The sequence below is a fragment of the Lissotriton vulgaris genome, chromosome 6, assembly GCF_964263255.1.
Source record: "Lissotriton vulgaris chromosome 6, aLisVul1.2, whole genome shotgun sequence".
In the NCBI taxonomy this organism is placed as follows: Eukaryota; Metazoa; Chordata; class Amphibia; order Caudata; family Salamandridae; genus Lissotriton; species Lissotriton vulgaris.
The window spans coordinates 1,099,109,172-1,099,123,826 of record NC_141694.1 but is presented as its reverse complement, the minus strand read 5'-3'; the positions used below and the strand labels follow the sequence as shown (position 1 = coordinate 1,099,123,826).

The following is a 14,655-nucleotide window of genomic DNA, read 5'->3' as shown; positions in this document are numbered from 1 at the left end:
CTAAAGACAATAGTAGCTTCACACCATTAATATACACTCTTGCCTTGTTGACAAATGTGATTCCTACCCAAATTTCTATCCTGAGGACCACCATAGGAGCAACTACCTTGATGAACTGTATTTGTTTCATCATGACTCCATTGGCCTGTCTGTCCTCTTCTGGACATTCTTGTGATATATGATGATCTAAATTAATTTGAATTGTCCAGCAGGACCTGTCTCCTAAGTTAGTGCTGTGAATGCATATGATCTTTGAGGTCCGTAATATGCTCTGCTGCTCGTATGGGTTAGGTCTCGACATATGAATATTACCAGTAAATAACAAACATTTACAAACACTCAAACTGCAGCAGGTCGGTCAGGCCCTTAAATAAATCTTATATATAAACACACCTAATGAAATACTATGTATCAGTTACTTGCCTTAGGTGATTAGGACCTAGATCTAATTAAGCTCTGCAGAGGATGCACATTGTGTTAAATGGTTTGCACTGTTGGTCAGTGCAGGGTCTTAAAAGATGTGGGTGTAATGGGTAAGGCCTAGGAAGACTTGCGCTTCATGAACCTGAGCTGATTGCTTCAGCAGACAGACTCAATCAAAAGATGGCAGCGGCGGTCTCTGCAGATTAGCACGGTGGGGCGGAGTGGGAGGGGGGAAGTCAACAAAAATAAATCCTATTCCGTCTGTTGACCCCGCCCCACTGTGCTTACCTGCATGGACCGCTGCTGGAGGCACTCTTTGAAATGATTTAGGGTTATTTTGTATTTCAGATTGAACTACTGCAAAATTCTGTGACTCATTGGTAGACCACATGAATGAGTTCTCGAAGATTAAGGAATATGTGAAGACTGAGAATCTCTAGACATCTCTTTTTGCCAGCCACGATCTTTTTCAAACTCTGCCCTGACAAGGCAACAATTTGCAAGAAAACTGCTAATTGCTAACACAAAGTGAAGGACTATACTGTTACGGTAAACCTTAAATACAGTTTAGAATAGAAATATTAAAACCACTTTAATTTATATCGCATTAAATAGTACACATCAAAGGTACATCATGAACTGAACTTGTCGCAAGTGGCAGACAAATAGTAAAGAAAGACAAATCCATAATCACAAAAGGACATGTAATCACAGGCAATAAAATGCCACAAGCTCATAAAAGCAAAAGCATTTTTTGAAAGACTAACTTAAAATAAACCACAGCAGAATGTACATGAACAAACCAAATATGTGCAAATGAACAAAACCAAATGTCCGAAATCGCAAGCCAACCAACAGATAACGAATGTGGAAAAACAGCCCCAAGCAACGGAAGCACACCCACTACTATCTTTCGAAACATGGCAAGGCGCAATAGCTAAACTTAGGTGTGAAATGAGCAAGGCACTTCCCTTCATTACTCACCCGACTGTTGAATGCAAATGGAGCAGAAAGTCACCAGGCAGAGAAAATGCTGCAGCTTCCATTTCCAGTGAATGCACCATACTCCGCTGAAGCGGGACATCCTGAGGAGACAAAAACACACAATGTAATGAGGTCTTTTCATGCAAGGGGGATTTCCTGATTTTTCTGAAATGATAAGACCGAATTTACTACGCGGCTCTAGGAACAGGCAGCTGTACAGTTCTGTTCACCTCATGGTCTGTTGGTCTCACATGAAGCCTTTAGCTCAGCTGCGCATAGGACAAACCGTATCGATATATTTGGGCGGTAGCGCTTAGACGCTGATTCACAAAAATGTTGACATAAGTGGGAGTGATTTCCTCTTGTAGTACTCCTGGCTTACTCATAGAATTTAGGAGTCAGCCCGGAGTACTACGACAGTATGTTACAGCAATCGGACCCTATATTTTTTTACATTTTTTTAATCGAGTCATTTAAGTGGGTACAAGTATTTGTAGTAATAATAATTGCTATTTTTTTTTACATACAGCTTCGAACTTGTTATGTCCTGTTGTCTCCTAGTTCCTTGCTGCTCAGCCTGTGTGAATGTGATGTAATAGTAAGTTCATGAGTGCAAGGTTTGGATGAGTGGTCAGTTGGAGTGAGTAGGGCTGAGCAGCAGAATGCTGTTCCTGGTGGGGCATTATACTTACCATTTTACTTGTAACCGAATACACCTAATTACATAATATACACCACTGGCTACTGAACTGATTACCTACAAAAGCCTTACTTCTTTTATCTAAGTGGTGACATGAAAAAAAGAACCATGCGTGAAGAGCCAAGAAATTGCACTAGAAAGGAAAAGAAGATTGTTAGAGGCTGAAAAGAAGCCGGAAAAGAAGCCTGAGCAACGCCCTGTATGCCCCACCGTTGTCTATTACACCAACCAACCTACAGATTTGACGTTTTGGGCATTTGATGTACGTGATTTGAACACAGACAGCCTCCTGAACTGAGTTTTGGAAGTTTAACTTGTCAGACAGCCTACAGAACCTGTGTGGCTTGAAGCTTGCCTGCAGTCGTCTGAGATTTGGAAACATTGTTTGAAGGCACGTTTAACTGCAGTTACAGAGGTTATTTGGTGTGAACTAATGAACTGGCAGCGTTATTTTAGTGTAACCAGACGTGCACTCCTGCTGAACCAGCAGCGTTTGTTTTGAAGGTACCGGCTTAACCTGCATAAAGTGAGTTGCCTTCTTTGTATGTTTTAAATTAAGATATTCGTTCGAGGGCATAAGTCGGGCCCTGGGGAGAGCTTAGTGGGTGACGAGTCAACCGCTCCAGTGTGACACACTTGCAGGAAGACCATGTTGTGAACATGTGAATCTTTAAAAAAAAGTCACGCTTGTGGTAATTGTAGCGCTCTAGTGCTCCGAGGGTCTCAGGTTGAGCCCCCGGAAGCACTCCGCACAATGTATCACTTTCTGGCCAGGCGTGGCCAGAAAGCTTTAAATAAAGGGACCGAAGTGGCACGGCACTTCCGGTCCACACCAGAGCAGCAGCAGTGTGGGTGTCCTGTTAATGCGCATAATAAGCGACGCAGCGCTGCAGGCCTAGCCCGGCCTTTGAGTCCTCACACTGGCGACGAGGGTGGGATGCCCGTAAACTAAACGGCGCCAGCCGGCGGCATTACCTGCCTGACACCAGCCGACCCGATCACCCCAGCTGCAGCGCCGGAGAAGAGCACCTACGACGGCGGCCACCGCCGGAAGCAAAAGCTACACTCACCGGTAAGCAGCGTGAGCAAGGAGCTGCGTGTGGCACCGGCGGTAGCAACAGCAGGAAGGCCCAAGGCAGAGACGCGCGCCGAAGGAAGCGACCCAGCGGCAGGCCCAGCAGTGCGCGCATGCGCAGAGAGCGAGGCGTCGTCACCAGGGAGAGAAACCCTGGGAGAGCGCGAGGCCGGAGAGGCGCTTTCGAACGAATCGAGCGCGAGGCCCAGCAAGCACGAGAGAGACCCAGCGAGGCCAACCACACCACGAGGCGACGCAGTCAAGCCCAAGCGAGTGCAGACAGCGCCCCATCAAGCATTGGCCAAAGCGAGTCACCAAACAAGCACGAGCAAAGACAATCAACTATCTGTTGCACACCAGATTAAACAAACGCAAACAAGCACAAGCAAGTGCAACCAACAACCTGACAAACAGTGGCTCAAACAGGCACCAACAAACACGAGCAAGTGCAACCAGGGACACAATAGAAAGACGCCCAAAAGGCAAGCGCCCAGCTACCTCCCAGCACCAAAATGACCACAAACCCAGGAGGAGCATCTGGGGGAGCCGGCCAAGCTCAGCAAGCAGCACCACCAGCGCCAGCAGTAAATCTCGGAACACAGCCACCAATGCCGTCAGCCCACTCACAGATTCAGGCACTACCACCTTTCAGCGAACTGATAGACCCAGGGACAGCAGCCCCCAGATGGGCTGTGTGGTTAGGACAACTCAACAACTACTTCACTGCCACCAGGGAGAAGGATAACGAAGTAAAGAGGTCCCTGCTGTTACATTTTGGGGGCACGGAACTGTACAAGCTATTCAAACATCTCCCGGACACAGGAGATGACGATGACTATGACGCAGCAGTCAACGCGCTGAACGCAAATTTCGACCCACAGCTGAACCCGCACTATGAGCGATTCAAGTTTCGCCAATCCAGACAAAGGGAAGGAGAAACCATGGACGCGTTCCATGCGCGATTGAGGGATCTCATAAGCACGTGCACAGATGATGACGAAAAGAAAGAAGTGACCGCACAGCTCATTCAAGGTTGCCGCAACAAACACCTAAGAACACTCATTCTAAGGCAACCGCGCATCACACTTGAAGAAATATTGATCCTGGCCAGATCCCACGAACTATCGGATGCACGTGCAACAGCAATGGAAGCAGCCCTGAACCCGCGGGCAGAAGCAGGAACCGTGGTGAAGACAGAAAGGGTGGATGCAGTCCGCAACACCAGTCGGGGAAGCAGAGGAAGATGGCCGACCAGGACGCCACGCCGAGCGTCATGCGGATACTGTGGCCGAGACGAACACAACCAAGATGGCTGCCCGGCACGTGGCAAGACATGCTCTAAATGCGGAATACCCAACCATTTCGCAAGCGTGTGCAGGGGTGGCTCCCGAGGAAGAGGGGCGTCCGGAAGAAAACCAATCACGGGAGCGGTGAAACAGCTATCGCTAGACGACGCAACGTCGTCTCGATCACACAGATCGCCGAGGCAATCCCAATTCGACGAATCCTCCACAGAGGATGAAGATGAATGCTACTACGTGTCATTCGTAAGTGAACTAAAGAAGCGGCGGAGACCACAGCCAAAATGCCAAATACACATCGACGGATCCCCAGCGACTGGCGTCATCGATACGGGAGCCACCGTGAACGTCATGGGAATCCAACACTATAAAGCACTGAAGCCAAGACCCAAGCTAGTCCCCTCGAAGGCGCGAATACTAACATACGGCAGCCAGGAACCTCTCCCACTGCGAGGGAAGATGACGGTCCAAGTAAAGGCAGAAGACAATGAGGTGACGACAACGTTCCATGTTATAGACAAGGAAGCAGACCTGCTTGTAGGCAGCAACACAGCGGAAGACCTCCGCCTCATTGCGTTTGCAAACGCCGTCAAAGCGCTACAAACAGAAGACATCCTGGAAATGTTCCCCACACTATTCGAGGGCCTTGGCACAATCAAACGACCACCGATCAAATTACACATCGACCCCGCCATCCAGCCAATAGCCCTGAGGCACAGAAGGATACCATTCCACTTGCGCGCAGCCGTGGAAAAGGAACTCAACCAACTTGAAGAACAAGGTGTGATTGAGAAGGTATCAGGGCCGACGCCGTGGGTATCCCCAATGGTGATAGCCGAGAAGCCGCGCCAGCCAGGCAAAATCCGCATCTGCATAGACATGAGGGTCCCCAACAAAGCCATTCGACGGGAGCGGCACCTCACCCCAACAGTAGATGACATCCTGACGGACCTGAATGGGGCCCAATGGTTCTCTAAGTTGGACCTTAACGCAGGATATCATCAGCTCAGACTAGCGGAGGAGAGCCGCTACATCACAACTTTCTCAACACACCTGGGGCTGAGACGATACAAGCGACTAAATTTCGGCATCTCATCCGCAGCCCAAATCTTCCAAAATACAATTAAGGAAATCCTAACAGGACTTGACGGAGTGCTGAATGTCAGCGATGATATCTTAATTCACGCCAAAACAAGTGAAGAACACCACCGAAGACTGAAGGCCACCCTACAGAGACTCGCACAGTATGGCGTCACTTTACACAAAGACAAATGCCAGTTCTTCAGGAAATCAATAGAGTTCTTCGGATACGTATTTGACTCAGACGGAGTAAAAGTGGACCCCCGCAAATCACATGCCATCAAGAACGCTCCAGCACCGTCAACCGCATCCGAAGTAAGGAGCTTCTTAGGAATGGCACAGTACTGTGCCAGATTCATACCCAATCTGGCCACCATCGCAGAGCCTCTGAGAAACCTGACGAAGAAAGACAGCTCATGGAAATGGACGGCAACAGAGGACAAAGCATTCCACCGAATCAAAGAAGCACTATTGGACAGCACAACAATGGCCTACTTCAACACTGCAAGACCCACCGAAGTACTAGTGGATGCCAGCCCAGTGGGCCTAGGAGCTCTCCTGTCGCAAGAATCTGAACCAGGGGTGTGGGCCCCGTTGGCGTTCGCAAGCAAGGCCCTGACGGCGACAGAGTCACGGTACTCGCAAATTGAGAGGGAGGCGCTGGTAGTAAAATGGGCGTGCGCCCATTTTCACCTCTACATATCTGGTCACCCTTTCAGAATGGTGACAGACCACCAACCGCTAATTCCCCTATTCCGTGGCACCGCTCCACACCCACCGCCAAGGATTGAACGCTGGGCGATCCAAGTTCAACATTACCAAATGGACCTAGTGTACCGACCCGGGGCGAAAAACCCGGCGGACTTCCTGTCTCGCCACCCCCCCCGCGAAAGAATCCCGCAATGCAGATCCGGAAGTCCAGACCGAAGAGTTCATCAACAAGCTAGCGACAGGCGCATGCCCCTGCGCACTGACCGCCAACGTCATCATCTCCAATTATGACAGCGATGCAGTCGTCAAGAAGGTAAAAGAAGCAATACAATCTGGAACGTGGGTAAACTTCCTGAAGGATACCAATGGGTGGAACGAAGCAGACAGGACACGCTTACAACAATTCTGGAAGATTCACGATGACCTCAGCTGCGCTGACAATGGCCTCCTACTGAGAGGAACTCGCGTGGTCATCCCCAAAGCGCTGCAAGAGAGAGCAACCACCCTGGCACACGAAGGACACCAAGGCACCCGCAGAATGAAAGCGAGGATGCGGGAGAAGATATGGTTCCCCAACATGGAGGAGGACATCGAAGCCTGCGTGCGAGAGTGTCGAGCATGCCAAATCACCAGCAGCCCCGAAGTACCAGCCCCAATAATCACGGAGGACCACGCCCCATCGCCATGGGCATGGCTAAGCCTAGACTTCGGCAGCTTCCCAGATGGGAGAGTCACCGTAGTACTAATAGACAACTACACTAAATACCCCATAGTAGAAACGGCAGCATCGACCAGCTTCGCGAACATTCGCCCCATCCTCAGCAAAACTTTTGCCCTGTTCGGCATCCCGATGGTCATCAAGACGGACAATGGGCCCCCATTCCAGGGGAGCGAGTTTAAAGAGTTTCTGAACAACCTTGGAATCAAACATCACCGAATCACCCCGCAATGGCCACAAGCCAACGGTGAGGTAGAACGCTTTATGAGGACAATAAACAAAGTACTGCGGATATCTTCAGCGGAAGGGAGTGACCCGGAAGAAGCACTGCAAGTGTTCTTAAGAGAGTATCGCAGCACACCACACAGCACCACCATGCAGTCACCATGGGCGTTGATGCTGGCCGGACATCGGAGAGACTTACTACCCATGGCTGACAATTGGGCTCCCGCACCGTACTCACCAGCAGACACCCAAGAAAGGAGAAGAAGAACAAACGAGAAGGCAAGTTGCAAGAGGAGGGCCCAAACAAAGACCCTGAATCCAGGAGAGACTGTGCTGATCCGAACAAGGAGGCCAGGAGGAAAGTTCAAGACTCCATTCGAACCGGAACCCTGGGTCATCAAGGAAACCAACGGAACAGCAGTCACAGTCAGCCGAGACGGAGAAGAGGTGACCCGCAACGTATCGTGGTTCAAGCAGATACCCACTCCGAAAGGACAGAGCTCAAATGGTGGCATACCTGTAGCGAGGGAAGAAGGAGAGAATACAGCCACGAACGATACTTCGTGCCTGCCCCCGGACACTGCAGAACACCCATCTCTGCCATCACCGGGACCTCCTCGAGACCAGATCCCTCCGAGAGGCAAGTGGCAATATAATCTTAGATCCAATCCACGGCCCAATCACAGACTGGCAGATTTCGCATGTTGAACTGACTGTTATAGTTATTTTGAAAAATATCCAAGTTGGGAAGGGATGTAGCGCTCTAGTGCTCCGAGGGTCTCAGGTTGAGCCCCCGGAAGCACTCCGCACAATGTATCACTTTCTGGCCAGGCGTGGCCAGAAAGCTTTAAGTAAAGGGACCGAAGTGGCACGGCACTTCCGGTCCACACCAGAGCAGCAGCAGTGTGGGTGTCCTGTTAATGCGCATAATAAGCGACGCAGCGCTGCAGGCCTAGCCCGGCCTTTGAGTCCTCACAGTAATCACCGCTGTCATGAGGAACGTTCATGCAGCCATGCGTTAGTCTGGCGTGAGTAGCTTAACAGTGGAGTCGCTGGGGAGGTATCCGCGAACAGCGTGATTTAAGCTATAGTTGAGAGCTCAAGAGGGCACGAGCAGCAGCATCTGTATGTGGTCGTTTTCGTAACAACCACCTCTATTGTGGAGAACCGCTAATGCTGCGGCTATTTGGAAGGAACCGTTGTGATGTCATTGTAGGCAGCGTTGGCTCATAGCGGTCGCGCTGGACTGATGCAGCGCATACGTACCAGATTGGGTGTTTTGCCTCCCTGAATTGATGTGCATGCATGCTCAAATTAATTACAGGCTTGAGTATGCTCTACCTGACTGTGCAATGTCTACGTTACAATCTTTGGCTGTGAGAGTCGGCACTTGCAGGATCGTACCAGTTCTGCCTGCGCAGTTTGGCTATCTCTGATGTGCCAGGGGGGCTGCACGGCATTGCCAAAGGAGAGTCATTTTAATGTACTGGGATTAAGTACTCACCTGAAGTGTTCATGAACTGTATGGCTAGAGCGCAATCTGTTGATATGGTCATTATGGCGATTTGACACGTGGAGGGAATTCACAGCTATGTGTGAGCACCTAACTGGATTTAGGAATGCAGATTTCTCCTTTGTGGCACATTGAGTCAGGAGCTTTGGAGTTATTCACATGGAGTTGTTGTGTAGGTTGTGAGCTCGGGTGAGAGGTCATTCACCGAATACTTGGACATATTTTTTAAACTACTGTTACATTCCAAACTAAGTATTTTAGAGCGCGATTCCGATGCATATTGTCTTGAAGGTTGTTGTAGGCATTGGTTACCATGCTTAATTGATGTGTGTTGCATGTGAGTCAGTATTTTGGTGGGTGTTGCACTTCTGTTGGGTGCATGATCTTATGCAGTATGGGGTGTGTAGGATGTTTTTTGTTGCACAGTGTAGTTTCCTATGTGTGAGAAAGTGTTTGGTTAAGTCTTCTATTGAGACCATGTGAGGCATGTAAGTTGGAATATACACATTGTATAATTCCCTGTTTGTAAGAATGGGAGGGTTTGGTTTGTATTAATTATACTCAGAGCTAAGATTTTCTTTTAGGAGAAATATCTGTGGTTGGAAGATACCTATAATTTGCTGTAGTGGGAGTGCGTAGGTCCTTTGTCCTGCAGTGCGTGCAGTAGTGGGAGTGAGTATGTTCCTTTAGCCTGCAAGGTGTGCAGTAATGGGAACGCATTGGTTCTTTTGTCCTGCAAGGTGTGCAGTAGAGGGGACACGTTGGTTCCTTTGTCCTGCAAGGTGTGCAGTATAGGGAATGTGTTGGTTCCTTTGCACAGCAGTGTGTGCAGTAGTGGGAATGCAACAGTTCCTTTGCCCTACAAGGTGTGCTGTAGTGGGAACATGTGGTTCCTTTGTCCTACAGTGTGTGCAGTAGTAGGAGTGTGTTGCTTCCTTTGTCCTGCAGTGTGTGCAGTAGTGGGGGTGCGTGAGTACCTTTGTCCTGCAAGGTGTGAGGTGGATACATATATAAGTTGTATCCTGCAACATAAATATATATGGTGTTCTCTTGCGGGAACAGAAGGTATATAATATGTGATCTTTATATGTGTGATCTTCCTTTACATCCAAGGAGTGGAATGATTTATGTAATGTTATCTTATTTGAACTTACTTTACAATTCAAGGAGTGTAAGGATTCATGGTTTGTGATCTTATGTGATCTTCCTTTACAATTCAAGGAGCGTAATGATTAATGTAATTGGATCTTATGTGACATGATTTTATTTTGCGCCTAAGGAATGGAATAATTTATGTAATGTGGTCTTTCTTTGTAATTTAAGGATTGGTCACTTATATGTACAGGAGGTGTGGAATATGTATTTTTTTCCTCTTAGCTTCCTTTTGTTTCTTTTACTTCCTGAAGGAAGGAGATATGTAACATCCTGTAGACTTCTAGTTCCTTCAAGCTCGGTCTGTGTGAATGTCATGTAATAGAATTGTCATGAGTACAAGGTTTGAATGAGTGATCAGTTGGAGTGAGTGGTGCTGAGCAGCAGGATGCGGTTCCCTGTGGGCCACAATACTTACCATTTAACTTGTATCGAAAATAAACCTACTTATATAATCTAAACTATTGGCTACTGAACTGATTACCTACAGGGGCCTTACTTCGATTACAAAAGTACTACATCTGCTATTTCTCAGCACTGAAAATTAAAATATCATTGAATTTAATAGTATTTACTTTAGCCACCTCAGCAGGATAGAATGCTGGAATGGCCTTGTCTAAACTTAGCTGGTGATCTGTAGAAGGTAGTGGCATGTGTTTTTACCAAAAGTGCCACCTTGGTAGCACCAGATTTATAGTTTATAGTAACAAAATAAAAAATAGTGCAACAAAAAAATAGGCTTAAATAATATTCTGAAAATGACTCATAAAATTGCAATGAGATACAAAAGAAATGATCCCATTGTTTTCAACTTTCATTTACACCATATAGAACCGTTACTTGGACTTGAAGGTAGCTATCCTAATTATTCAATTCTGAATAACGGTAAACATTTATTTAGTCTACATAAGGTAATCTGAGCCTCCCCTTCCTTCTCATCAAAATGTATTGGTCATCAAATCAAACCAAAGTGCTGTGCAATAAGTGATATATTATACCAATCTATTAATTCTTTCAACCTGACTGTTGTGCTTTGGACTATAATTTGTGACCCTCTTGTGCACAATATGCATGTCAACAAATAATTCGCTAATACCCTACACACAAATTGAGACCATTATGTGAATTAGTTTCTTCTGTAAAACCTCTGTTCAAAGTACATCCGCTAAAAACTCAAGCAATCACAGAACTTGCAGTAACTTGCTTCACCATTCTGACCTCAAGTCATTTGGTAAAATAGTCAACCAATACAAAGACAAAAGCCTCCTTTCTTGAAAGCACACGGACGGAACTCAAAATGGCAATCCTCAGTTTCTCTAGGGGCCTTGGGCACATTTTACAGAAGAACACCCAGTAACATAGAGATTAGCCAATGAATCACCTATTCATATACTTCAAACATACACACTCCCATCCATCCATAATTCTGTCAATCCTAGCAACAGCTGCTGTTTCGTGGATGACATACCTAAGTGTCCTTCATCTTCCAACTCAAAAATCCTCTTCCTCAGAATCACTGAGGGATAATTTTATCTCCCCCCACCCATCAACGTGCCGTCATTCCTCATTAATTTATCCTTAACCTTGAAAAATGCTTTAAGATCACCTTTAATCGCATTCCTTTGGCCTACTCTTAACTACTCCCAAAAATGCATCTTCACATCTGCATTCACCCCCCCTACCCCATACCTCCTTTGATATTGACTGCTATGACATTCCACCACAATTCCAAATATTGACATAATCAGTTGTAGAGGCCACTTCACACTCCTCATCACCATCCGTAAAAACATGGCAAGAAAGTGGGACTATAGGAAGACTCTATAGGTTCAGTTACACCCTTGGAACACAGATTATTCAAAATACTCCTTAGTTTTTTACTAAAAGACAAGAAAACTTGCAGACCCTATGACTCACTGGAACAGACCTGTCTTTAAAGAATATTTTGTACCTAAACCCCACTATTGTTACTAATGCTTCATTATATTGTCAGGGAATTTTTATTCTAAAGTTTCAAAGTTCAAATTGGTCCGCAATATTCTCAACAACCTCAAACAATGAAGGTTTCCCATTTGGATCCAAACAAAACCTGAATTCTTGTTCTTATAAACCACCCGGGGATATCATTGACTTTCTTTGCTACATTGATCTTACTGTTGGTTTTTCTTCCAGGAAACCTCAAATCCACCCACAAATCCATTTTTTATGGCCAATGTAACCACTAGGTAAAATTTTGGAGTCCGCAATTTTCTCTCTCCTCATGGTTCCATAGCTAAAGATTTCTCCAATACACAAATCCAAGCACACAAATCTGCCTTCAATACAACATTGACTTGCATCACACACTTTGGAACCCTTTAGACTTCTGTATGAACAGAAAAAACAAGATTAGGTTTGAGGCTAGAATCATTATCATAGCCTATAACAGAGTCTTTGCTTCCTGAGCAGGCTTTAAATACTCTACCAAAGTGACCTCATTCCTTGAACAGGGTACACGTTTTGTCCACTGCAGGAGACCCCTTAAAGTTTCTCAAATGATAAAACTGCCACTTGAATAACTTTTGTTTAAAGCCTTCTTCTCAGTTTCCTATATCCTTTTTTATTATTTTGCCTTTAAAGCTTTCTTGGCTTCTTATTTCATTAACCTCAAATGTTGTTTCCATTCTACTACCATTGCTATTATCTAATAATCTTCTGCTCTCCTGAACAAATCTTTCAGAATGGCTGATACATTTGGCAACGTTAATAGTGGCACTGAGGGTAATTTGCGAACAGAGCCACAACGGCCTCTCTTAAGGCCTGATCATAGCAAAAGGGGTCACATTCACACTAACCTGCTAACGCTCTCAGGGCAGACACAAACTCTTCAATTGTCTCATCTTCTTTTTCTGTCCCTAAATAAAACGTGTATCCTTCCATCACTATATTGACTAGGGGTGGATGGAATTATGAGGAGTTACAGAAAAACTCAGCGAGATTCAGCAGATTTTTGCCAACGGGCAGAACATTTTCAGCTCAAGCTACAATTTAGCACCAGTAGCACAAGCAGCGCTGAAAATCAGTGTGACCGGCACCATGCGTTGCACAAGAGAGCGCAGCCATTTGAGTTGATTTTGCTGCTGCTCAGGCAGAAAATCCACTCCAGGTACAGCAAATCTAATTTAACAGCGGCCCTCTACGTTGGCCGCTCTAGAACGTCCACATTAGAAAATTGTGCAAGGAGATGCCAAATCTCACATTCGCTTGCCAGTTCCCATAGTCTGGAGCATCTCAGAAGATAAATTCTGCCACACATCAACTGGTGGAATTTGTTAAAGAGCAGCGCAGCATAGCGAAAATTCTGCCAATTCAACAGTCGGAATGGAACATTCTGCCCACCCCTAATATTGACTTTCTTACCTAGATTTCAGTTTGGGCTAAATAAGAAAATGCCTTCTTAAAAGCTGTGTTAAATGATTGCTTAAAGTTAGATAATGTTCTAGGTATCCCTTGGCTTAAAGATGTGAAACAAACATTTATTGATTTGGGAGTGCCAGAACAATTTGATAATCCAGATGGCATGGATGGAGCAGTGAAATGTGAAATAGCAGACAAGCTTTATAAGCAATATGAGTGAGAGCGGCTGGCTAAGGTGTTAGGCTCTCCAGTGGGAAGGGGGATCATTTGCCCCTTGTTTTAGCAAAGGGAATTGAGCCCTGCCTAGTTAATAGGTCAGAAGCCCCCCGTTTAGCTCTTATTTAACCCGATTAAGGCTGAACCTTTTGCATTTTCTTTTTGGATTCCCTATTACTGGTTCATGGATAAGAACATTGCTCCCCATCCTTCTAATACTACACACAAAGCATTTTACACATTTTGCTATGTTGTACTTTAAATACATCTCTAAAGAAAAGTTTTTTATTACCAGTTTTTAACAATTTTCATATCTGTTCCCATAAGGATGCATTGTTCTTAATCCATCAGCTTCCACCTGATATATATGTTTGCCAGTTTAACATTTTATTTGAAGCAAAATTGAGATGAGAATGTTACCTCACTGTGTTTATAACTTAATTAATCCAGATGTAATGATTGCTTTATGGGCATCCGTACTCAACTGTATTTTGGATGTATTGTATGCTGAGCACATTGCAATAAAAAGAGTTACTGCTAAGGTGTTCTTGTTGAAAAAATGCAATAAAACATGTTGAAATAAGAAAAAAAAGTTATATTTTAGTCTCTTTGAAGATAAGAAAAAGTTATGGCAATGCACTATGATCATGTAATTGTGGCATTACTGAGTATGGTTCCTGTACAAATCTTTGCTTGTTTTTATTACAATTCTGTATTGTAATTATTGTTTTATTATCTGTTATGGCTCATTCATAGCCGAATAAAGAATGTTTGACTGACCGACTGACTGACCTTCTAACCATACCAAATGCCTGTGGGCATACTCAGATGCATAAAAATTGCCAGCATTTTCTAAGAGTGGAAGATCCTTGAACTCTTTTAACCCTACACACTCAAGACAGTGCTTAAGTAGGACCAGATTTCTGTGGGGAGTACACGCATCACCCTCCAACACCACAAATGCCAGAGATGCTGGGTACCACAATTCCCCCCCCCCTCCGCCCCCCATTCGGGGATCATCAACTGCATACAGAAAAAAACTGTGTTAATACAGGCTCTGCATTATAAGCAAGGAAATTACCATACACAATTGCACAAATATTTCAAAGAAAAACTTAATATATAAAGAAAAGCATGTGTCACTGAAGAATAGTCAATGTG

At 45.5% G+C, this 14,655-nt stretch overlaps 1 protein-coding gene across 3 annotated transcripts in view; it reads right to left on the bottom strand.

Moving 5' to 3' along the window:
* Positions 1–14,655, bottom strand: part of ADGRG6 (adhesion G protein-coupled receptor G6) — a 653,874-nt gene that overhangs the window by 606,224 nt on the left and 32,995 nt on the right. For all 3 annotated transcript variants that reach the window (XM_086927164.1, XM_086927162.1, XM_086927163.1), the window contains exon 2: positions 1,408–1,508. In XM_086927164.1, the coding sequence (XP_086783290.1) occupies positions 1,408–1,508 (101 nt within the window). The remainder of the gene's footprint in view (positions 1–1,407; positions 1,509–14,655) is intronic.